This window comes from Acomys minous (assembly GCF_964271855.1).
Source record: "Acomys minous genome assembly, chromosome: 13".
Lineage (NCBI taxonomy): Eukaryota > Metazoa > Chordata > Mammalia > Rodentia > Muridae > Acomys > Acomys minous.
Window position 1 is genome coordinate 67,116,350 of NC_140495.1, and position 26,801 is coordinate 67,143,150.

The 26,801-nt window shown below is 36.9% G+C and overlaps 1 protein-coding gene across 1 annotated transcript; it reads right to left on the reverse strand.

Moving 5' to 3' along the window:
- Positions 1-826: 826 nt before the first annotated feature.
- Positions 827-26,801, reverse strand: CRISP1 (cysteine rich secretory protein 1; the record flags this gene model as incomplete). Its single annotated transcript, XM_084753388.1, has 8 exons — positions 26,699-26,801; positions 17,196-17,275; positions 13,879-14,013; positions 10,905-10,995; positions 9,011-9,159; positions 4,917-5,014; positions 3,087-3,175; positions 827-954 (listed from the first exon to the last, which is right to left on the reverse strand). The coding sequence occupies exons 2-8, from the start codon at positions 17,271-17,273 to the stop codon at positions 827-829; spliced, it is 768 nt and encodes a 255-aa protein (XP_084609514.1). The 5' UTR covers positions 17,274-17,275; positions 26,699-26,801.

A 26,801-nucleotide genomic window follows, 5' to 3' on the forward strand; every position in this document is an offset into this window, starting at 1 on the left:
GAGTGTAAGCTTTGGCACAGGTGAAAGCAGCCTTGAAGGGCTTTGCCCTTGAACACACCACGGATACTCCCTGAGATTAACCTTGAGACAGACTGGGTGGAGGCATCCTGGGCCTGGACTTCTGGAAGCAGATGTGGGGATTCCACCTGGACTCTTGTGTTTCTTTTTTTATTATTATTTAAATTTTAATTTTTTAATTAATTTATTCATATTACATCTCTATTGTTAGCCCTTCCCTTGTTTCCACCTATTCCTCCCTCCCTCCCACTTCCCCCCTTCTCCCCTCCCCTATGTCCTGACTATTGTGTTTCTAATCGACCCTCAATGGGAGAGGGAGACTGCCCCTTGCACTTGAGAGACAGGCAGGGGGGGAGGACAGAGAGAACAGCAGGTTCAGATCTGGCTTGAGCACAAGTGAATCGGAAAGAGGATCAGCGAACAGGCCAGAGGCACCTAGGGACCCATCCCATGGAACGGATACTGGAAGGTTCACTCTTTTTTTCCCTTTAACCTCTTTTCCCTCTTGTGTAAGCTAGTTGAGTTGTATAATAAAGTTTAATTGTTAAAAAAACAGAGCAAACACATTCTAACTGCCCTTTCATTAAAACAAGGAAGTTTAAAACTGTGTTACTACAGGATAAATAAGAGAAAGAAGAATATCATTTTGATGACAATTTATAAGTATCTATAAAGGAAAATGAAAAATTAGGTTCTTGAGCAAATTAAAAGTTAAAATTGAATAGGCAATCTTACAGTACATTAAGGTGAAATAAATGGTCCTCAAAACATTTTTTATCTTCATAGCACAGTAACAAACCATAGAAGGTTATTTTATTTCAGTTTTACACAGACAGGAAGCCTTGCAGAATTCCTGAACTGTTGGATTTGAACATCTGAACCGTGTCACTAGTTTGTTGCAGTTGTTTAATTCATCATAATGAAGGCATGGGTTAGCTGGAAAAAAAAAAAAGAATAGTACATGACGTTGTGCTTAAAGTAGTCATAACCATGGAGCAGAGATATTATCTTCCGAAGAGGCAAAGATTAATGTTCTACATAATAGAGGATTCAGTGATTGTGGTGAGCTGACTCAATCGATGCACTGAATCCGATCCCTTTGAAGTAAAGGACAAAATTCTTGTCTTGACCTAAATCCCTTTTACTCAATCTCAACTTTTTAACTGGTAATACTACACTTCAACAGACTGGGGAGGAATAATCTTTTCCACACCTCTGTCATTTTGATAACAATAATGCCATAACAACAATAATAAAGCACTAAAGTTTCAGTCATTTAAAAAAATATTTGCATTTGGTTGTTGAAGGACATAGGTGATCTTAAGAGGAAGCGGCAGAGGACCTCCAACCAAGTCTCTCCAAAGACGTGTCCATTCCAGCGGCTGATCCAGCAGGGAACTATCCTCAGAAGAAATCATTCAGCTGAGAGATATCAGTTGTGGCTTTTATTGTATAAGAGGGAAAGAATTTCAAGCTAATGAAAGAACTGCAATCAAAGTATATAAGTCAATGGTAAGAGTAATTTTTCACATAAATTTAGGATCCTTCCAAATTAAAAAATGTGACAAATAAACTTCCCTCCCCCTTAATATAAATACTAAAACTATAATAATTAAAATTAATAAGTTAGTTAATACATTGTATTAAGACACATAGAAAGATGTAAAGTGAGACTTGTAAAAAGTTACTAATGTAAGAGAAAAGTACTGCAATTATAGGCTTTCTTATTGAATTATTTTCTTTTTTGTTTATATTATTTTATCATTATATTATTTTTAACACTTTTAAATTGTATAATAAAATCTAAAGGGGGTATTTCACATCTGGTCCTGATTTCTTTACTTGACAACCTATTACAATAAAAACAATAGACAAAGAATAATAAGCAAGCAATCAAAATGTATTACTATACTAAGTAATCTAACTACAAGCAGACTGTAAAAGAAGAAGAAAGGGAGCTACTTAATAACTAAAAAGCAGTGTTAGCAATGGTTGCTATAAGATTATGGAATTATGGAAATATATAGAAATTACAGAAGTACATAGAAATTGTACAATTTATTTATCAATAACCAATGGAATGAGAAAGAAATGCTATATCCATTATTGATGACTTTGAATATAAGAATCTATTTCATTTTTCCACTTAAAAGACATAGTAAATCATTAGACAGGAAATAATACAAATATATGTTGCTTACAAGAAAATCTCTGAGGACACACATAGACAGACAGTGTATAGATGGATTAAGACATGTAATGTCAATAATTAGAAGAAAGCGAGACTAACGCAGATGAAATGGACATTAGGCTGAAATCAACACAATCAAAGAAGGTCAGTACATAATTAGAAATATTCAGTGAGTGAAATAATAAAATTCAAGTACATATGCATAAAAGCTTATAAATATGTAAACCAAACATCAGCCAGCTTCCAAATAATAATATTTAAGGAGTTTAGAACTCTGCTTTCATCAAAAGACAAATTGTGCATAAAGAAACTTAAGAAACAGAAAGTTAATTCATGAAGTAGATCAAACAGACTTTATACATAGAATAATCCAACCAACACTTATATAGCACCCATTCTTTTCATCCACATATGCAAAATCCTCTAGGATAGATAATATGATAAGCTAACACTAAGGTTATAACACTTTTAAAATAGCAAGCATTTTAGAGGGACTGGTAAACTGAAAGAAATATGCATAATTGGTGATCAGCAGTAAGGTATCCCAGGAACCGTCAAGAACAGCAGTCACACTTATTTAATAGTTTACCTTGACTGACTCCAATTCAGACTTTTAAACTTTTGGATGGGAACTTGAGTATTCATACATAGATATTCTAATCCTCCTTCCAACAGTAAAGTCAAAGAGTTTGTGCTTTACTCTGGGACTGAGGGGAAGGTGAGCAGAAAAAAAAATGTAGCTATATCTCATGATAACATTGAGATGAAATTTGTAGAACTACAGAACGTGGGTTAATGCTTTGCTTAAATGGCATGTGGTCCTCAAATCAGTATCCTACCTTCAAGCAACACAAATTACAGAACAAAATCAACTCACTGCACAGTCCATCTTCGCAGTCATTTGGACAGTCTCTGCACGGTGAGCCTTCCTTATAAGGCACATTTAGTGAGTACTGATTATTTCCCCTTGGGAAAAGAAAAGAAGTAGAGGTATAATGAAAAAAAAATACCACTTTAAAATATGTATTAACTTATGTTGGCAACAGCTAATTCAAAAGGTAAATTGTTTTAAGTATGTTTTGAGCAAACAGAGCTAACATGTGCAGCATTGTCTTTGCACTCAACCATTACCAATTCTGTCTAGGTAATACTTGTAGTCATTATGTCCCTATCTCTAGCAGTCACATCCTGTACAATTAAGTCCAGATAGTGGGGTTATAGAGTGCAATTTATATTTATTTATTTATTATAATCTTCACAAGAACTTCGGAAAGTATTGTGGAAAACCTGTGGTTCTTAATATAGTTAAAGAAAAGATACACAATTCATTTGCATTTGGATCTCTTTTAACTCACACTATATGAATGATGAAAAGCATGACACCAGTTATTGTGTTTTGCAGATACACTCTGTAAGTCACAAAAACACAGAAGCACGGATAAAACTAAAGAAAGCACTGGGTATGGGAAAGAGTATAGAAGAAAATTCATAGACATAAAATGTTTAAAATTTCACACAGTGCAAAGAATTCTTGCCTCTCCTTGTCTAAATGTTATTTAGATAATATGCAGTTCTTAATTAGTGCCACTTTTAAAGTTACATGAGATGCAATGAAGACAGGCAGTCACTTAAGCAAGTGTTGTAGAAATACTTTATAATCTATGAATATTCCCCAGGACAGTAAACCTCATTTAACATGTAAATATGGTTTATCTTTTAAGACTTCTCATATTCAATGACAAACTCGGTATCTTACTGTTCTGCATGTATACACACTCTCCTAAGATACCATAGTGTTGATCCAGAAAATGCATACCGAAAAAGAAACATAAGGAACTGTCATCAAATTTTATCAGTCACTTCAAAGTAGAAATTAAAGCCAAATATCCAAGGTCTTTGGCCAGACTTGAAAAACCTCTGTTTCCAACTGTCCTTCCCTACAGTCACTCCAATAGACAGTCATATTTACCTTACTAGAACCTTCTGCACAATTGTACATGATAGGACAAGGATGCACCTCTGCTGTTCTCTGAGCCAATTCGTTATAGCTTCAAGAATCTGTGACTACTACCTGCGATGGTATCATTTAGAATACATTAATTTATATTTTAAAATGGCATTTTAGTTTTGTGTTTGTATTGCATGTATGTATATAGTGTTTGTATGCATGTAATATGTATGCATATGTATGTACGGACACATGTGTACAGGTGTTAGTGAAGGACTGAAGGGGGCATAGAATGCCCTGAACCTAGAGTTATGAGCAGTCTTGAGACTCCAGTGTTTGGGTGCTGGTAATAATTCTTGTACTTTGTAAGTAAGACTTCTCTCCAGTGCCATATCAATTTCATTCTAAAGGAAACGCACGAGTCAACACACTGGGACCAGAAAGATGAGCAGAGGTACAGCACTTGTCTAAATAGCCTTTCATTGCCTAAGCCAGTTCAAATTCGCTTCCCTGTTTGATAACACCTTTCCATTGAATGACCCATCGCAAGGCCACCAATCAACTGTTTGAATGCTTATTTATATCTTTTAATTACTTATGTAGTAAGAACAAGATGAAAAATAAAGGTTTCAGGGTGCATATGTGACATTTAAATAACAATCTAACTGCAGAACAGTAATTTATAATACCGGAAACATTAGACAAAAATATTTAGAACATTCATATATTTAGAAAGAATAATAAACTGCTATTACATACTCATGACAGTAGTGACACACATAGAGATATATAGCTGCCTTTTGTTTGCGACATAATGCAACATCACAGCCAATAAGGTAGGAAGACGCCCAGACCATCTGTAAAGATAAGAGATGACATTATTACAAATTTGCATGCTCCCTAAATGACCACATCAGCATCATTATCAAGATTCAATGTAAACATGTAGGAGGTAGAGCAACAGCTCAGTGGCTATGAGAACCTGCTGCTTTTTTTTTTTAGAGAACATGATTTTGGTTCCAGCACCCACTTGAACTGCCTACAACCATGTCCAAATCCAGACCCAGCATATCCAAGGCCTTCTTATTACCTCTGTGAGCACACTTGTCCATACACACACAGACACAAAGACACACACAGACACACACAGACACACACAAATTAATCTTTTAAAAAAGCAATGATGTCTTTAGTTTGAATTCAGCATGGCTCTTACTCAGAAGGAAGCCATATGAAAATCTCATGTTTTTAGGTCACTTTATCGGAACAAGAAACCTTTTATGTTAATGCCCACTAAACACCAGGAGCAATGTCATCCATTCTGCTTAGTGTCTTTATATCAAACCTATGTGATGAACAAGTGAATATGATAAAATTTGTTTGTATAAGAATCAAAGCCAAGAAGGGCATTTTCTTACTGGTCAAGCATAGGGTATAATGCTTAAGTAGCTTTCAATTCAAGTTAGTCCATATCAAATTGCATTTCTGCGTAATGTTTTTGTTTGGTGTGTGTGTGTGTGTGTGTGTGTGTGTGTGTGTGTGTGTGTGTGTGTGTTGTTGTTGTTGTTGTTGTTGCTTTTAGTAGTTTCTTGGTTAGGCTTCAGTCTTTCATCTCTAAGATGGATATAATAATGCTGCCCTGTGCATCAATGTGTACAGTGAGAGTTAAATATGAAAATGTCTAAGAAGTTGGAGGAGGAAATGAGGGTAAAAGCAATGGAGCCTACTGTCTTCTCTGAGCTCTACAGGAGCCTGATTAGGATTTCCCTCAACTAGCACTGTTTTTTGTTTGTTTGTTTTTGTTGTTGTTGTTGTTGTTAATCAGAGCGGTTTGCTCTCGCTGATTTTGTAAAGCATTACTTTCTCTTCACAGAGGGAAGCTTTTGTGAGTGTGAATTTCTGTACACAGCATGCAGCATTTAATTATCTATAGTGAAGAGGGTTGTGCCTTCTCCAAATCTGTGGCTCAACCCACTGCCCAAACATTGCATGATGCAACTCAATTTCTGCAAGTTTCACATCTCATTCTTCCTTACACATGAAATTTTGTTGAACTCAAAATGTTATAGGACATGCACTTAGAAAAATTATAATGAAAATACTTTAGAATATTTATTTTGCTATTTTCACATTATGTATTGATTACAGTAAAAGTAGTGGGTGTAATGCTTCTCTTTTTCATTCAGCTCATATCCAAGAAAAAGCACAAACAATGTGAAAAGTATTTATGTTATGAAATAATTCTATGACCATATCAATGCATTTGCATGGTTCTGCAGATAATGATAGCATTTTCCCCCTTAAATGAAAGCAAATAAAGACTAATTTCCTTTTAAAAGTTATTTATTTACAAGAAAGGATAAGCAGGCTACCAAGATGAGACTTGATAGATAGCCTATGACCATATAGTAGGGGAAGAGATCCCCCTTGGTCACAGACCTAGGGGAGGGGAATAGGGTGAAAGTGAGAGGGAGGGAGGAATGGGTGGATACAAGTGAGAGGAAAACAATTGAGATGTAATCTGAATAAATTAATCAAATAATAAAAATTATTTCTTTAGTATTTGACTATATTATATAATTACAGCATTTTCCTCTTTCCTTTCCTTTCTCCCAACTGTCTTATATACTTTTTCTGATTTTTTTCAAATCCACACCCTCTCTTTTCATTAATTGTTGTTTTTTACATGTATATGTGTTTTTCTATATTTCCTAGCACCTTATCAAATGAGAGAAGTCATTTTTATAAATTTACTTGGCATGTCGCTGAGTTCTTTGACAAATGAAAGGATTATTGAATTCAGTAGACTCCATTGCTGCACAAGGCTGAAAGAACTGAAACCTTTATGAGTGAAGAAAAGGGTAGAGCTGACTTTTGTATGAATGCGTAATAAGGCTGGAGTTGATATCATAATATGTTTGATTGGTTTTTTTCCCCATTAGGTTCTCATTCAATTGAAGCCTTCTAATCTTATGGTATCATAAATCACACGATTAAATTGTTTACTATTAAGGCATCTTGTATTTTTAACACATTCCATTTATATTCAAAAGTATTAATTTTGAAAGGAAAGACTACCTGCTGATATTTATTAAGGAATTCTTCACAGACCTCCATGACCGATTAATTTATGTTATATTTTTGGGAACTCTTCATGTCAATCTTAACTAGGATTTACTATATGTAAGTTATGAGACTCACCAATGAGGACTTCTGAGGCTTCTGCTTTGTGGACAAGAACCATTTTCTAATGTTTTCCATTTGAAGGATTTAAATATTCTTTCTTCTAGTATACATTTTGTTACTTTATATTTAGTGATTCAAGTTCTGTTTTCAAAATTGACTTAGACTATACGGCACGCAAATGATCGTTTAAAATTTTTAATCAAATTCAGCCAATCCCTTGTTCACTGTCCTTCACTGATTGCTTTCTGCATTTAAAATAAATGTAAGTTCCATAATGGCTGACAGGTTTTAGTCCTATCTCATCACTTTTCTGTTGGGAACACCTCTTGTCTTCCTATTAATCGCTTTCTACCTTTCTTTAACACCAAGAATGAATAAATAATAAAATTAAGTTAAGAAAATTTTCTGTTTAAAAGACACAATAATAATACACTACTTAGAATCCTTAGCAAAGAACTTTAAGTATTTAAGGGGAAATCTGCAGCACATTAATTACAAGAAATTAAAGAAGATCTAATGTGGTTTGAAAATCGATAGTGCTCCCACACAGTGTCAGGTGTTGAACATTTTAACCATTGGATAGTTTTACTCCTCAACCAACATTTTGGTATGATTCCATGTCACTGCTCTCAGAATAATTATCCTCCAGAGAAATTAAAAGAACAGAGACAAATGCACACTTGTCTCTGCTATAGTACCATTCACAATAGCCAAGCCAGCACAGTTACCTGTCAATAGATGAATGTGTTAGAAAGATACAAACTAGTTTTGTTCAACCACAAAGAACAAAATAGACAGAGCTATGGATCTTGATATTAGTGAGCCATGACAGTTTCCTTAAGTCAAGTATCAGGCTTTGTCTCATATAAGAAATTTGTGGTTAAAAAGAGACATGGTAGGAGAGGAACTGTTAGGGTGATGAAAATGAGAAAGGAGGTGGAAAAAGAAATAATAATCAGGATGCAATGTGAATAAATTATTTAAAGAAAAAAAGAAATAGTAAGCCTAGGGAGTGAGTATGGTCAGAGCATGTATTGCATGTATTCAAATGTCATAATAAACCTTACTTTGTACAATTAATATATGCTATTAAAAAAGCTAAGTGGGCTTGGGAAATGGCTCATTTCCACATGAAAACCAGAGTTCAGGTCTCTAAAACTTATATAAAGGCTCCAGTGGGTGTGTTAACCATTTGCAATTATAGTACTTGCTTTTTATTTTATCATTAAAAACATAAAAATATGTTTATTGATAACCTCACACATGAGCCCTGTATCTATTACACTTTTGCTCCCCATAGAGTTTAAACTTCTCCAATGAACCCCTCAATCCTTCTTTAATCACTAGTATTACATGTATGTCTAGAAATGTACGAACTGTATAGTCAACTTTCATTTAGCATTACTTATATGTAGATGTGTTCAGGGTTGACACTGTCTTTAGTTCAATGACACTACAGTGACCATTTTTAGTTCCTCAAGGTAAGACCACCTGGAATCTCCCCTGATGGCACTGGCATGTTGAATGATGCTATCATAGGCCTGGTTACATTCCAACAACCGTAGCGTTGGGATTTCACAGGTTAGTTTCCCGAGAGGGGATTCAGTACTTCTCTGTTATCCACACATCTATGCAGTCATGTGTATATCTAGAAAGATCCAGATTACCTGAGTATAGTGTTCAGTTTCAAAGTCATCATCTGTAGATGGCCATTCTCCATATTTGAAGTACTTGGACTCATTGTACCAGATTTCAATTACTTTTGACCAGGAGGTGGGGTAATTTTCCAAATACATATTTTCTCCACAAAATGTATCTGAAATGAAGGGAAATGACTATAAAATTTTCATTAAAAATAGAATGCAGAGGTTTTCTTAATTTTATCTCACAAATGCTTTAATGACCATCTAGGCACCATTTTATTTAAAACAGGAAACAAACTCAGTTGTTTATGTGTTGAAAATCTTTAGTTTTGTCAAATGAGCATGTGGTGCTGAAGTCTGATAAGACATTGGCATTGACAGAAGATGAGAAAGCTTGGAAAGGATGGCCACAGATGTCTCCATCTCTGCTTCTTGTCTGACAAAGGATGATGACAAAGGTCTGGATGAGCATTTGCGAGCTATAACTGAGCTCTCAAACGAAAAGCAGGTGCAAAGGTTATACACGTTCTTCAAAGACGTTGGGTCCATTTGTCATACTTGCCTTCTGTGAGTTTTGGTCCTGAGGAATAATCTGTCTGTCTCAAGGTTATGAGATCCATCAGTGCTAATGTACTGATCAACATTTTGACATGAGAGTTCCAATGGTCTGTACATGGGGTTGCAGTTGTATTTTTAAAAAGTAGTTTGGAAGAAAGCATTACTTACTGTGTTACATAATTCTCTAGGAGACACTAAAGATTGGATAGTACTTAGTTTATATGGCAGAATGAGATCCACCTGTGGTAGGGCCCCAAAGCTGAGGAAATCCCCATTCTGATGTTATTGACACCTGAGATACTCTGAATGGAATTAGATGTAATTTGTTCACCGAAATTTAAAAAGATTTTTTTTATTTATGTGATTTATTCAGATTACATCTCAATTGTTATCCCCTCACTTGTATCTTCCAGTTACCCCTCCCTCTCTCTTTCCTCCTATTCCCTTCCCCTAGGTCTGTGACAGAAGGGGACCTTGTCCCCCACTATAAGATCACAGCCTATCAGGTCTCTTCCTGGTAGCCTGCTTACTCTTCCTCTTAGTGCCACCAGGTCTCCCCACCAAGGGAAAGTGGTCAAATAGAGGGAACCAGAGTTCATGTCCAAGTCAATCCCTGCTCTCCATCACAACTGTGGAACATGAGCTGTCCATTGGCTAGATCTGCATAGGGGTTCTAGGTTTACTGCATGCATTGTCCTTGGCTGGTAGAGTAGTTTGAGCTGACCCTCCTGGGTGCAGATCCACCAGCCTTAATGGTCTTCTTGTAGGTTTCTAGGACCCACTGGACCCTTTGGTTTCCCCATCCTTCCTTACCTCTCTTTGAAAAGTAGTCTATATCTAAAGTGTAGCGCAAAGTCTCACCTGTTGAAGGCTTCTTCCCTGGATGCTGCCTGTGACTGGAGTCGCAGAAGCATTGAGAAATGAAGCCTACCTGAGAGACTTGGGTCTTTGAAGATACTCATGTCAAGAGTCTACTTTCCACCTAATATGTTTCCCTCTGTATCCTGTGATTTGTTTGTTTGCTTGTTTGTTTGTTTTCCAATCAGGGTGAGCAGCCTCCACAATTGTAACTGCCATCACATTATTTGGCCTCAGTTCAGCCCCAAATCACTCAAGCTAAAAACTATTGGCATGTACTTTCTAAAGCCATGAAATAAAAGCAAGCCTCCTCCTTTTGAAGTGACTTTTTAAAAGCATATACATCTATATTACTAAACATATATACAATAAACTACATACAGCAAGAAGAACCACAAAACAGTCAGAAACTATATAGATGTTACGTTCCTGAAGTGATTTTTCCCCCCAGGCCTTTCATTCCAGTGTTGGAAGAGCTGTTGAATACAAGTCACATACGTACTATCAATCCTCCTGTCAAGTGGGTCACTCGCTGATGGATCGCAATACCTCGCCACCATTCTAGCGTTTTCTGCAGCAGTTGGACTCCACTTCTGTATGGCAAGGAAAGAACATCCAGGAACACTGTGAATTAGCATTCTCAACATAAGATTCTTGCTCTTTGTGAAAAAAGAAAGAAAGAAAGAAAGAAAGAAAGAAAGAAAGAAAGAAAAAATGGAACTTGCAACATCTTATCTTATGGAAGCTAAACTTTCACATAGTTAAATTTTGCTTAAATGTTGTAGTAGGAATAAAAAGGAGACAAATGTGCAATTCATCTCAGTTTCCGGAGAAATTGCAAATTCAAAATTAGGTTATAACATTCAGAGCAGAGCTTATTTTTTAGAATTTAAGGAAAGAAGTTCAGGAAACAGATTAGTATCAGAAAACCAACCCCATACGTTGTCAGTTGTTTTACCTCTGTGCGGTTAGGTTTGTTTGTTTGTTTTTTAAATCACCTTGACAGAAACTAGAGTCTCCTGGAAAGGAGGAAACCACACCTGAGGAAATGTCTCCATTGTTGCAGCCTGCGAGCACTGCCTATAGGGACATTTTCCTAAGGATCATGACTTGGGGTGGCATAAGAACTCTGGTGCCCACTGTTTGGCCACTTCGCCTTTGGTGGGGAGGCCTGGGGGCACTCAGAGGAAGGGGAAGCAGGCTATCTGGATGAGACCTGATAGGCTGTGACCATAGGGTGGGGGAGGAGGTCCCCTTCTGCCACAGATCTAGGGGAGGGGAAATGGAGTGAAAGAGGGAGGGAGGGGGGAATAGGGAGACACAAGTGAGGGGATAACAGAGATGTAATCTGAATAAATTATTTAAGGAAAGTTAAAAGATTAAAAAAAAAGAAAGAAAGAACAAATAAGAGAAAAAGAAAGCAGGCTGGGAAGCCATGGAGAATAAGCTAGCAAGAGGCGATCTTCCATGTTCTCCGCTTCAGGCCTTGCCTTGCCTTTCCTCAATGGTGTATCTGTGATCTTGAACTGTAGATCAAATGAACCCTTCCCTCCCTTTGGCCAGTGTTTTACCACAGCAACAAGAAGGACCACAGACATGTCACTTTAGCTCTGTGAGTCCCAGTTTCTGTCAAGATGATGCCTAAATTATGCCCAAGCTTTGCTCAGCAGACTCACTGTGGCCATCCTCAGAATAAAGCTGTGACATTCCGAGTCTCTCAATTATGTGCTTAGCAAAAAGAAATGACCTCTGTGACTCCAAGCTGAGCCTCGAATCCCCGCCTCAAATGCGATTAAAGCGGTGAAGCAATTAATGTCACGAGACTGGGTTACAATTTCTTCGGACTCTTTCTTGCAATAACTAAAAGAGGACAGCGATGTTTTTTATGTGTGAGAGAGGAGAGGGGAAACATAATTTTAAAAGCTTTTAAGAATCCTAGCATTTGAATCAGTTCGTCTAGCATGCTTTGAACTCTTCGTGTGGTGGGACAAGGGTTGTGTGCGCTGAGATGAAGCACCTCGCTGTGCACCGCTCAAACACAGCCGTGACACCCTGACAATCCTCCAACCAGCATCGTCACAGTCTGCTCACACCCCACGTGGCATGACACACTGTCAACCACCATTACAGAATTTACTTGTTTTAATCACAGCTTTTGGTGTAAATTCTCTAAGGATGTAAGGACAGCTGCAACTCTTTGAACGCAGCTTCCTCTGAATCTTTTTGGATTTGTGTTCTGACCAAGTTTTCAGAACGCAGAAAGTTCACTGGGTTTAATAACACCTTGGGGACAGCAGTAGCATTATTGCCATCACTCTACAGAGAGGAGGAAGCCAAATCCCTTCTAGGCTTTGAAAGCCTAAGTACTGTGTGTGTATCTGCTGCCATCTAGCGTCCATTATATGGCTTTACTCTTCTGGTTGACAGTAGCATTCAAAACGTGGTTATTGTTTTTACATTTTTCAAACAAGAAAGATTACTTTTTCGTGTGTGTGTCGAACTGAGGAAATTGAGAAGACCAAAAATTACATTCTGACTGCAGTAAGACTTCTCAATCAAGAGGATTTCCTAGCTGTAGTTATTTGTTCATCTGACAGAGAGAAGATTGGATATTATTTATCAATAAGAGAGTTAAGATCAGGGTCCCTGGAGATGTCCCACTTGCATTAAGGATTTGGAAAAAAATATATAATATGTTTGAGACTCTTTAAAAAGAAGAAAATGTTACTGGGGGATTAAATAAATTAATTTTAGAAATTAGATGAACAATTTTTCTGGAGCTCACCATGTAGCCTAGGTCAGATTTGAACACACAGTGATCCTCCTGCCTCAGCCTGGGAGTCTGTGTGAATGCTCTTCCTCTAGTCATGAACCAGTATGATTGTCTGAAGAACATGTTTCAGCAGTAATACAAACATGCATACCTATGACAACTGATGCTTTTAAAGTTGCTTATCAAATAATACTGTTAGTTTTTAATGTGGTCCAGAGATAAATTCCCCAAAACTACATTTCTCCTTTTCTCTTGTTGCTTCCTCTCCATCATTACAAGCACATACTGTCAATTGGGTTCCCAATCTTCCTAATGCTGTGCCCCTTTAATGCAGTTTCTTATGCTGTGGTGACCAACAAACCACAAAATTATCCTGTTGCTACTTCATAACTATAATTTGTTACTGTTATAAATCACAATGTAAATATCTAATATGGGAGAGCATCTGACATGTGACCCCCTATGAAGGCTGAGACTCACAAGTTGAGACTGCTGCTCTAGGGCCTGCACTGTATCTGGACATCATTGCTGTAGACTATTCTGAGCCCAAAGATACTTGACTCAGTTTCTTCTGCTCTTATATCACAGATTTGTTGTGATGACCAGACAGTTGGCATAATCACAGCTCAAAGGACTAAGTACCAATGTATGAAATACCACCAGTTTCCCCAACATCACCACGGATGCTGTTCTTTAAACTTACCATTTTCAGCATGTTCTTGGCTGGTGGGGACACTCTCCTCCTGAAGGCATTGTGTGCATTGACAATTTCTTCTTGTGGGTCTGTTTGTAATTCCGTGACCAGTTTATAATAGAGGGCTCTATGGAGTTTGTGACGCTACCAGAAAATTATTGGTTAATATCCTTTCTTTAAAGAGGCACTTGACACATGAACTGTATTATATATTGATCTATAGGCAAAGTGAAACTGGAACTTACAGGGAACAAACAATAATATTCAGTATTGGGGAATTATTAATATGCAAGTTTTAAGGATCTCTAAATCCTAGGGTTGAACAAAGTACACAATTATGCTGTTCTTAGAGATTTTCAAATTTATAATTCACACTTAGAATAGAACAATAGAAGTTCTTGTTATTGAACAATAGGAATCACAGTGGCCATGGCTTGACATCTTTTGTTCACTAACTGAGTGTCTTAGTTCTTTCTCGATATAGCTATTGAAAACAGTACCTCTACTCTAAAAATCAAATGAACTGTGTGCACTTGAGTTCTTCCCAAAGGGTGTGTGTGTGTGTGTGTGTGTGTGTGTGTGTGTGTGTGTGTAAAAACCAAAATTAAGAGTGTATTTTGAGAGTGTGACTGTTATACACACTTCCAGTTCTATATAATTTTTTTGCTTATATGTAAAATCCCCAGTGTCTATGAGTACATGCATTGAAAAGCATAAGGCAAATCCAAACTCACATTCCAGTGTAGAATGTGCGACTCCTTTTTAAAAAGGTATGGATTTTATTTTGTAACTCATTAAAAAGAAAAATGCTTTCTAAAATAGTCTGTTAGCATTAGTTGTCATGAAGAGTATCTTTTTAGGTGTGTTGTTTATAACATATATACATCTTTTATCCATTATCAAAAACAATGCTGTGTAATTTGAGTTTCTTACTTGGCTACCACATGACTATTGAAATAAATTCAAGAATGGGCAGAATCCGAAAGGTTCTTTGACCAAGCAGATGTCACTTGGGTCAAGAGAAGGCATTCGCATGAAATCCAGACCTCTGCAGACACTACCCCCTTCCTCTGGAACATGCTCACAGGCTGTTTTCTTTCTCTCATTACAATCAACTCCTATCTATATCAAAGAAAAGTCTGGAGACTCACAAGAGTCCACAAATTCCTTTGACAGACTCTCTCCTCCCCTAACATTTTATTTTAGTGAAACATGCCACATTTTCCTCTCTGTTCATCTCCTAACATTTAGAAACTCCATAATAAAATAATAAAGCAATGTATTTTCTCACATTCTGTTTCATTTAATTTTAGGAAAATCTAGTCTCCTAAAGCAAATTCATACTGTACACCCAGAATTCTCTAACTAATGCAATAATCTAAGATCAATATATTTGCCTCAAAAGATCTAAGGTCCTTGTGAATTTTGCTCTGGACTCTGTAAGTTCAGATATTTTCTTTTATTTATACTTGAGACTTGGGCTGTAGTAACCTAGACTACCAGATCATGAAGGCAGACATGGACTTCTGACTACCCACCTTTCTTTGTTCCTTTGTAATGCAGACTATACTCGGTGTTAGCTCTGATTTTGGTGGGGAGATGTCATTCCACAAAGTGAGAGGGAAGGAGGAAGAAGCCTTCTATAAGGCTCAATATTTAGCTTCCTAGAGGATCATTGCATCATGGACATCAGGTAGGAGGGATACCATACCAATACCAATCCACCACTCCAGTAGCTGATGACAGTAACTTTTCAACAGTAACATTATGTGAATTCTTACCACTTTCAACATCTCCCCATGGCTGATTAGTTGATTAAACACACACACACACACACACACACACACACACACACACACACACACACTACAACAAAACTATTGACTTCAATTTATTATACAATCAGATAGATTAACTTTAGGTGCATGCTGGGTTGTTGTTGCTCCTTGTCCTATTTTGGTTGCTAAAGAGGAATTATCATTCACTGATCACAAACTGTTAGGTCAGTCCACCTATTATACCACTGAGGATGTTGTTTTTGTTCTGTGATTACTGAAGTCACCACTATAGCTAACAACATCCTCATGATCATTGTTGTCATCTTTCTGTGGTCCTGGTGATTGAACTCTGGACATAACACACACAAGGCAAGTGTTCTAACACTGAGCTCTATCCCTTGCCCAGAGATTTTATTTTTATGAGCAATCAGATGCAGGCATCATATATTTACTCCGTTGCTGATTACCTCACACATATTTGTAATTGTTCCTTTCAATTTCATATTTAATTTTGCTGTATAACATTCCTAAAATCACAAACGATGTAGCTCAATTGAAGACATGGTCATCTGGGAGGAAAAGTAACAATAGCAGTGCATGTTAGTCTACTTTCTTCTGTCTCGTCATGGAAACACGTGGTTAAATTGTACCGAAGTTCTTGTGTATGCTCTCATTATTGCTCTCCCTCCATCCCTCCTTCCCTTTTTCACTTCCTTTACTGGCTTTTCTTCCTTTATTTGTTTACTTTTCTTATTGTTTAGAAAAAGGACATATACTTGGGCCCAAGAAGTGAAAGTGAACTAAACTCCATAACTTCTGGTCATCGAAACGTGACAGCTCATTTAGTCCATATATTCTTTGGTTCCATTCTTGCTTCTGCTGTATTAAGAATGGAACTTGTGAAGCTGGAGAGATGGCTCAGAGGTGAAGAGCACCGACTGCTCTTCCAGAGGTCCTGAGTTCAATTCCCAGCAACCACATGGTGACCCACAACCATCTGTAATGTGATGTGATGCCCTCTTCTGGCCTGCAGGGGTACATGTAGGCAGAGCATTGTATAAATAAATCTTTAAAAAAAAAAAAAAAGAATGGGACTTGTTTAGCTGCATTATTAAGTGAATTAGATGGGTAATAAATACAGCCTTTTCAAAGCAGCGCATATAGGCAGCTCAGGCTCCATGTGGGTCCCCTGATATGGGAACAGGTACTGTCTCTGGCATGGACTCTGTTGCCCGTTTGTTAATCACTTCTCTCTGGCAAGGCAGCTTTGCCAGGCCACAGAGGGAAAGGATGCAGGTAGTCCAGATGAGACTTGATAGGCTGGGGTCAGATGTTAGGGGAGGAGGGCTCCACCTTTCTGAGGACTAGAGGAGGTGAGAGGGGGAAAGAGGAAGGGAGAGTGGGACAGGGAGGAGACCAGGGAGGGGATACATAGGGATATGAAATGAATAAATTAAAAAAATAATAGAAAAGGAAAACATTTCATCCAAGAGTTGTGTGGCAACCTTAAATACAATACAATTCTATAATATGACAATCTGTACATACTCTGACAGGCAGAACCGGTAAAAAGAAAGTAGAAGCAGTGGTGCATAACAGCAATAACAAGAAGTAGTTCAGTGCCATTCCTGGGGAAAAAAACCAAAAAACAAAGTGTTAGATTACTCTCAATACGTAGAACAGTATTTCCTAAGATACCTTAAACTACTTTTATATTGCTTGTTTTTTATTTTTCTTTTAAATGGGATATGAAAATAAAGTTAAAAAAAACAAAAAGAAAAAAAAACCAAAAAAAAAAAAAAGAAAAGAAAAAGGAAATAAAGTTCAATATTATACTTTAGCTAAGGAGACTCAGAAAATAATATACAGTGGATTCAAATGATATGGAATTCTTAATGCAAACTTCTTCAATTACAGAGTATGAATATGTGCAACCTGTGTTAACAGGGAATTAAGGTAACAGATGGCATTTAAGTTGTAAACCAACTGGCTAAAGCTAAAAGATATTATCCTATGCTTCCTTTGTTGATTTAAATTAATCCAAAAGGTGCATAACTATAAAAGAAAAAGTAGAGAGACAGCAACGTAGTACAAAATAGACTCCAGCAGCCATGGCTTCAGCAGCCATGCCTTATTTGAAAGAGTACACAGAAGAGAGGTGGTCCTGGTGCTCTTAATATATGCATGTGGTTTAAAGATATTCTATACATTTCTACTACTCTGTTAAGAACAATTGTGTTTGTGTCTTAACCTAATTGGTACTAATGGATCTTTACTCTTTATTTAATAGTTAATTCTAACATATTAATGAATATAAACTTTTGGCTGGAGAGATGGCTCAGAGGTTAAGAGCACTGACTGCTCTTCCAGAAGTCCTGAGTTTTAATTCCCAGCAACCACATGGTGGCTCACAAACACCTATAATGTGATCTGATGCCCTCTTCTGGCCTGGGAGTGCATATGCTGGCAGAGTACTGCATATATATAAATACATAATATTAAAAAAAAAAGAATATAAGCTTTTAAAATGGGATGACACTTCTTTCTAATAACCTATTAAGCTTACTATGAGAAAGCACTAGTTGTCTTTCATGGAAATCTTTCATCTTGAAAAGCAAATTAGTCAGGTTTTGAAGAATTAAATAGTCAACAGAGCATTTACACTTCTTTCTATATCCACGTGGTGGTCCTGTCACTGCTCTCAGGTGTCTTATGTATGAAAAACCACACTTAACATGCCGGATGCTTTAGAAAACAAACCATCTAACTTTGTTCTGCCTTTTTTCATCAGCTCTTTGCTCTTCATCCTCAATTTTTTCAGTGTTTCACACATCCTCACAAACAACCATGTCCAATGATTATCACACATAAGGGGGAACTGGGAGTCCACAAGAGAAGAATTTGGCCATTAAAAGCCAGCTCAGGGGACAGCCCAGACCAGGATGGGGACACAGTGCAACAGATCTGTCAAGAAGAAGTAAATCAACATTCAAGCCAGTCATTTTCTTATCTTATAGTTCTACCCAGCTCTGCTGCAAAGAGCTGCTTCTTATCTATTCAGTACAGGAGGTCAGTGAAGGGGGCCAACACTGCCTTGTACTCACCTCTTTACTGTCTCACTCCTTTACTCTCCTTCTTGCTCTGGCTCTGGTTCTCATTTCTATTTCTCCCTTCCTCTCCTTCCTTCCTTTCTTCCGTCATTCATTTCTCTTCTTTCTTGTCTTGTTCTTTGTTTGTTTGTTTGTTTGTTTTGTGTTGCTTCCCTTTTCCCGTGCCCATTCTTCTTACTGTTTTGTCCCCAAAGCCTAGAGACAGACTTGGTTTTTGATATTTAATACATCTTTCTCTCCTCTTTTTAGTTTGTCATTAAGTCAGCTTCCCACATATCCGCCCTATTTTTCTCTTTCCATTGTTCCTACCCCTATGTATGGTGTACGCTCATTTACTTTGCATCCCATCTAGCAACCTGACACTAATCACTATTTTCACTGGGACTGCTTAACTATTCTTCTTTCCTCTTCCACTCATCACAACAACTAACCTGATACTGTATACATGTGTCCTTTGCTCCTTAAGTCAGCCGGTACTTAACCACTGTCTGTTTCAGTTCCCTGCTTGTCTATTATCAGAATGTAGTGAAGTCTGCATAGTAACTGCTGCAGCCATTACCCAGCCACAGCCACAGACTGGTGATAGAACCTGGTGTCCAGAATACTAGCTGAATAGCTGAAAATATCACCACGCCTTTACTCCAACCGAGAATCTACAGAAAACTGCAAACGTCCATTGGAATAAGAGGAGCAGCCTAAATCAAAAGAAACAACCGAAATCTTTAACTGACATCTAACCCAGATGGGCAGATCCTAGCACAGAATGCGACAATCTGCTAAGCTGTCTCATATCCTGAGTGGGAAAGCATATCATACTCTATAAATCATCTTTAATTAATTATAAGCTATGATATTGTAAAACATATATTATCACATAAACATTAATTGGAACATATGTATGTGTACATATTCATGTAAACATTTTAGATACAGAGATATCTGTAATAAATAGATGAAAAAATCTTTGTTTTATGTAATATGCATAAGGAATCAAACAAAAATAGTATAGGCCTGTCACTTATTATCTGTGAAAAATAGACATAAATACAAAATCTCTGATTCTGACTTCAGAAAAGTGATCATGGGACAACTGATTTCTCACAGAATTATGATTATTTTAGCACATTTGTCTCATTCCAAGAACTTCGGTTTAACAAAGATTAGGGTGATTGAATGGAGGAAATCTTTTTTTTTTTTTTTTACAAAATACATTTATTTTATTACACATGTATAAAACAAACTACATACAGCAGGGAGAACCATGTGACAATCATGAGAATCACGAGTTCTATAAATGTTACATTCATAGTGGTTTGGCTATTTGCATTTGTCCAGCTTAAAGTAAACGTCTCTCCTGTCTTGTTGGGTCTAAATTTCTGAATGAAATCCAACAGCTATCCTATCTCAGCTCTAATAACTTAACTTCCTTTTTGTTTTTTATTCCTTCTCAAGTCTCGGAGGAAATCTTCTAACAAAGCAATCTCAAATCCCAGAGCCTGCCTTGGCTTTGGGGCTGTGGACAGGTAGGATGTGTCCACTCATGATAATGTTCCTTGGAGCATGGAACGTACAAAGAAAGTAGGGGAATGCCTTATGTTCTTTAAAGTCCAAATAGCACTTAGAGTGACAAAGATAAAATAGGAAGATACTATTTAATACACAAGCATCATGAAGGCATGAAGGATTTAGCATGAAAATAGAAGCATGTAGCCATAAGAGGTTTCCTATTAGTCTAAATAGATGAGATTATAGACAGTGGCTCTCTCAGGCTGTGATGGTATTCACAACTCAAAATCAAGAGTTAAAGGATGGAGTGAAGGAGTGAAAAGTAGCAGGAAACATTGAGTGACATAATAAAAAATGCTAGCATAAACACGAGGGGTGGAGAGCATGAATCAGAAGCCAAGTTAGGCTTGGAGGAGAAATGGTCTCAGTTTAGAAGCCATGTGCCTCCAGTGTGAGGTTTGCTCCCTAAATCACTGGGGCGTGGTCCTCCCCAGGGATTGTCCAGTGCTAAGCATCCAGGGTATCTTGTATGACTCTTCACTGACCACACCAGGAAAATCTGAAAACAAAGTTGACCTTTTGTCTGAGATGCTAGCTAGTTGTCCAAACTCAGGTAAAACAGACACAAAGGAGAAAAAAATAGTATTTCCTTTTGAACACACTTGTTTTATATAAAATGTGCAACAAACTTTCACTTATATTCTTTTTTTAAAAAAATAGATAACACCCCAAACTTGAAAAACTGACTATATAAACACACCATCATAATGTTAAGCTTTGACAAACGGACCATGGGCAATTAAAAGTTAATATTTAGTGAGAAGAAAGAGAAAGAATGTGGGAAAAGTCTGAGGGCACGATCAGTCAGTGCCCTGTGGCCAACATTTGGGAACATTTCCTCATCTACGGATTGTTAGACCGTAACCTATTGAAGAACAGACTCTTCTTTGCCGTGACTGAATAACCGGTAAGAACGAACTATGCCAAAAGCCTATTTTTCCTGCTTAATCTTCTTTGCCTTGGCAAATATGCTAACTGCTTTATTGAGCAGACTACAGAAAGGCAGTCAAACCACAGGGGTTCAGGTTGATCACTTTGTATGTGTGTGTACACCTGTGTCACATCTATAATACTCAGTACACACACTGAGTCTTTTCAATACCAGAGTAGGTTATTCAACACCCGAGTAGTACATGCCCCATTGTGCCTACGCCCCCTAAATAAAACAGCATTCTGAACTTCGTGGGTATGTATTGTTTTGACCAATACTTAGCCTTTCTACAGTTGGCATATGTATGTTTCAGTGCTCGTTTCTTTACTATTAAGCCCACCTGAATCATTCATTGTGTAGATGAAGACATTTTCATTGTCAATATAGCTATGTAGCAGTATACCACATATCTAACACATAATGTATCAATTTTATCATTTACAGATACTTTGATCTTTTTCATTGGGATTTTAGTAAAAGTTAAAATGAACATTGTATCCATAAATCTTTTGATATAAAATGTTTATACACCTTTTGGGGAAGGAGTGTACTGTATAACCTAGGTTGGGCTATATACTAGGCTGGGCTGTATACTTTTGATTCCTTTAGTAGATTTTTATAAATGATTTTTCAAAGTAGTTAATTTTTTAGTGAATTCATGCCTTAAAAAAAAAACAATACATGCTTCTTGTCCTCACCCACTATTTGTTCTTATTTGTACCATTATTTCATTACAATTTTAACATATTTGTCCCAACACTGAGTATATTTTAATGTTTTACCAGACGCTAGATGCCATTTTTTTTGTGTAGTCTTCACTGAATAGTTTGTCTGTTGTCATAATTACTTGAGTATATACTTTTATTGGTTTCTGTAGTTATCTATATGTTCTTTATAAGTTTTCAAAATATATCACTGTTTTTTTGTTAGTTTGTGGCTTATTTTTAAACTCCCTTTTTTTCTCATTTTATTAGTTCTTTGAGAATTCCATACAATGTATTGGACTATATTTACCTTCTTCTCTAAATCCTTCAATACCCACTCCTTTCCTTCTCTAAAAACCCAACACTCTGTCCTGTCTTTGGGGGGGGGTTGTTTGTATTTTAATTCCATAAAGTACGATTTGTGTTGGCCACCTACTCTTCAATATGGGATCTTCCATTAAAGTTTGATCAAACTACCCTGGATCATATCTTTAAAGAAAATTGACTCACTCCTTTCCAAAAAACATCATATGCCAGTAGTTCCTCAACTATTGGTGGACTTCATGCCCACTTCTCTTCTCCATGTTGGGATTTTTGTCTGTCTTAAACTTGTTACTGATACCTACATCTTGTACATTCTGTCTCAATCACTGTAAGTTCATATCTAAAATATCCCTACTTTGTCCAAAAAATATCGTATAGACAATGCCCTTGGTTATTAGTTATATTACCCTCTTACTCAATAATCTCTAAGCCTTTGAAGGTGGGTATATGGTACAAATGTCCCATTTTCAGTTGTATATCTTATTTGGCAAAAGTTTTAAAATTATATGTCTATTTTTATTTTCACCTAACTATATCTAATGCTGTGCTCCTGTGTCTCTATGATAATTTCTGGTTATCTGAATAGATAAATCATGAAAGTATTTTTCTTGTGGAGATTTATCTAAACTTGACAAAATATTGAAGAATACCAAAGCTTGAAAACTTGCACTACTACATTTTAAAACTTATTATCAGGCTGGCACAGGGAAGCATTGTTCTCATAAGTTTAGAAAAACTGATCAATGGAATATTATAAGATACAAAAATAAATTTAAACATATCACCTGACTTACGACAAAGGTTAAAATGAAATTAAGGAAGATTCTCTGGAATATCCACCACAAAAACAACTGAACCCTGTATCACCTCTTAAACAAAAACTATTTTACATGCCACATATTTAAAAGTGAATAGTGCGTGATTTAATACAGATTATATTTGTTTGACATAAATCCACCCTTACTTTGATAGCAACTCATTTTGTGTGTCTAGTCATAAATCATGAAGCAAATTATCATCTTTTTGCTTTTCCTTTTTTTAATTTTTGTTTTATTTTACTTGGCTGTGTTTTGTAGTAATGGTCACTGAAAAAAAAAAACGTACTCACAAACAGTTTGGAATATATAATAAAACCAACATTGTCCTAAAGAAAAGTACAGAAGAATAGCACACACAATGGACAACATAAGCAGATCAGAGAGAGTTGTCCCAATGGGGAATGAGAAAGGACAAAAGGCACAAAAAAGAGACAGTGCTGAGGATGGGTTTTTTTCAGAATACCAGATCTCTCATGAGGACACTGAGTACTTGAAGAAAGAGGGAAGTATGGTAAATAGGAGAACTGCAGAAAGCAATGTGGACAGCTAAAAACAGCTCTCCTCCCCTAAGTCCACAGTTTTTTTTCTGTAGACGGCTTCGCATGTGTAAAGGAAAAATGTTTATCTTATCCTCCGCACAGTGCGTCATGATTCCCCAAGGTAAGCTGCAGATGAAGATGTGTAAGTCTACTACCTGCTGGCGTGTGATGCTCTCCGGCTATCTACTTGCTTTGGCTGCAGCTTCAAACAGATTCGGATGAAATAAAAGGTGTCCAGACACCACTAATCTATAGTTGGATCTATCTATCTATATACTGATAGTGGGAATGCAAACTAGTCCAGCCTCTCTGGATAGCAATATGGAAGGTTCTCAAAAAATGTACCAATAAGATACCCACATGAACCAACTACATCACTCCTGGGTATTTACCCAAAGAGCTCTAAAGTCAATACATCGCAGAGACATTTACCAACCAGTGTTCATTGCAGCATTATTCACAGTAGCTGTATTATGGAACCAACTTGGGTATCTAACAAGCAACAGAGAAGCTGGGCAGTAGCGGTACATGCCTTTAATCCTAGCACTCAAGGAGCCAGAGGCAGGAAGATCACTATAATTTCCAGATCAGCCTGGTCTATAAAGTCCTGGACAGCCAAGGCTACACACACAAAAAAAAATCTTGCCTTGAAAATAAACAAACAAGCCAAAGCCCCGAAACAAACAACAGTGGATTGGTTAAATGTGATGCTTCTTTTATCTATGCACATATAGATAGAAAACTATGTAATCAAATCCTTTCTAGCCATAAATATGAGCATAGTCATGTTATAAGACCATGAGAATTGGAAATGACTGAAGATAATATTAAGTAAGTTAAGACAATCTCATAAAGATAAATGGCACATATTTTAATTGTGATTTCTTGATATAACATATTTACATAAAATCATGTAGAAATATATGATGTACAAGTAGCAGTAAAACTGTCTATTGTGACAAGAAAGATTAAGGGGAAAAGAGAGAAAAAGGGAAGGAAATGGAGGTAACTATCAGATGTTACTTCAATAGCTTATGAGAATGAATTCAACACATAACATTGTCTTGTACAGAATGCATTGATCATAAATCTTACTAAAACTGTAGAAACGACTGACCTTTGCTTTTAGATCACATCAGCATTAGTAGACTTTCTGTGTGTTCTATTTTACAGCAATGCTGCTGAATTGTTGCATATGTACTACCTTTAATTATAAATGGACTGAAATATGGTGTATAACTTACCCAAGTCCACAAAGTTCTTAAAACTGTGTGCTGTTAAGGATTAGGTCTTCGTCTGCACTGCGTACTGATGCTTTAAATGAAGATGTGCTCAATGAGGCAGTCAGTACAAGGGGAATGAGTGACTTCAGTGCACCAAGGAACAGCAACGCAAGTACTTTATGAATACAGCATGTTCAGAAGAGAGCTGTAGCCTGTAGATTACAAATCATGATCATGGGTATACTTCTATTATATGTAATAACTTACCGAACATCCCCAAGAAACAGTATCAATGTTAAATTATTAGACTGAATACAAACAGTGAAATTTACCTGCAGGACTCTGTAGAATCACAAAGGAATAGAAAGATTACTGAAACGCTCGGTATTGGCAAAGAAAATGAAAGTACATTGTCACTTTTATTTTATTCTCTAATACAAAAATAAATATTTATTGAAGTGTGTGTGTATGTGTGTATGTGGTATGAATATGTGTGTTCATGTATGTATATATTTGTGTTCACAATGTGTGCACTTATGTTTACAGGTGTGTGGAGGCCAAAGGTCAATGGTCAATGGACAATGTCTTCCTCAGTGATTAAGCACATCATTTTATTTTCTTTAGTTCTGCAGCTACAGTTAAACCTTTTAAAAAAAATTTAGTTTATTATAATGTATTCAGATTACTTGCTGGTTATTATTCCCTGGATTGTATCTTCTTATTATCACCCTCCCTCCCTCTTCCACCTTATTCCCCTCGCCTAGACCTAAGGCATAAGGGGACCTCCTCTCCCACCATAAGATGTACCTTACCATGTCTCATCTGGATAGCCTGCATGTCCCCTTCCTCTGTGTGCCCCCCCCCAAAGGGGCAAGGGCAAATGATCAAATCCTCACCAAGAGGACGTGATCAAATCACGGGCACCAGAGTCCATGTCAGAGGCAATCCCTATTCTCACCACAACCATGGAGAGTGAGTTGTCCATTGGCTAGATGTGAATAGGGGGTCTAGGTTTACTGCATGCATTGTCCTTGGTGGGTGCAACAGTTTGTGCAACAACAGCCCTCCACCCCAGGTCCAGATCCACTAGCCGTGATGGTCTCCTTGTGGGGCTCCTGAACCCTCAGGGTCCTTCCATCTCCACATTCTTCACTTCAACACCCCCTTCTCACCAAAGGATAGGTCAACAAAGCAGAAGCTAAACTGAGAATTAATGGCACTAACAAATATGAACCAAATGGATCTAACAGATGTCAACAGAACTTTTCACCCAAACAAAAAAGATTATGCCTTCTTCTCAGCATTTCATGAAATCTTCCCCCAAATTAACCATATAGTAGCCTCAAGCACAAAGCAAGCCTCAAAAAAAAAAAAAAACAAAAAACAAAAAACAAGAGATTGAAATAATACCTTGTATCCTATCAGATCACCATGGACTAAAGCTGGACCTCACAGAAACAGAAATAACAAAAAGCCTTCACAAATTTAGGAACTGAAGAACTCTCTACTCAATGATAACTAGGTCAGAGAAGAAATAAAAAAAAAATTAGGGACATCCTAAAATTCAATTAAACTGAAGTAACAACATACCCAAATTATCAACAAAACCGAGAACTAGTTCTTTGAAAAAATCAACCAGATAGACAAACTCTTATCTCAACTAACTAAAAGACAGAGAGATTCTACCCAAATCAACAAAATCAGAAATGAAATGGGAGCCATAACAGCAGACCCTGAAAAAATACAAAGAATCATTAGGTCTTACTTCAAAAGCCTATAAGCCACAAAATTTGAAGATGAGAGAAATGGAAAATTTTCTGGATAGATTCCACTTACCCAGGTTGAATCAATATCAGGTAAACAAATTAAATAATCCTATTATTTCCTATGGGATGGGAGCTGTTACAATAAATTGTATCGGTTCAGCCTAAGAAGCCAG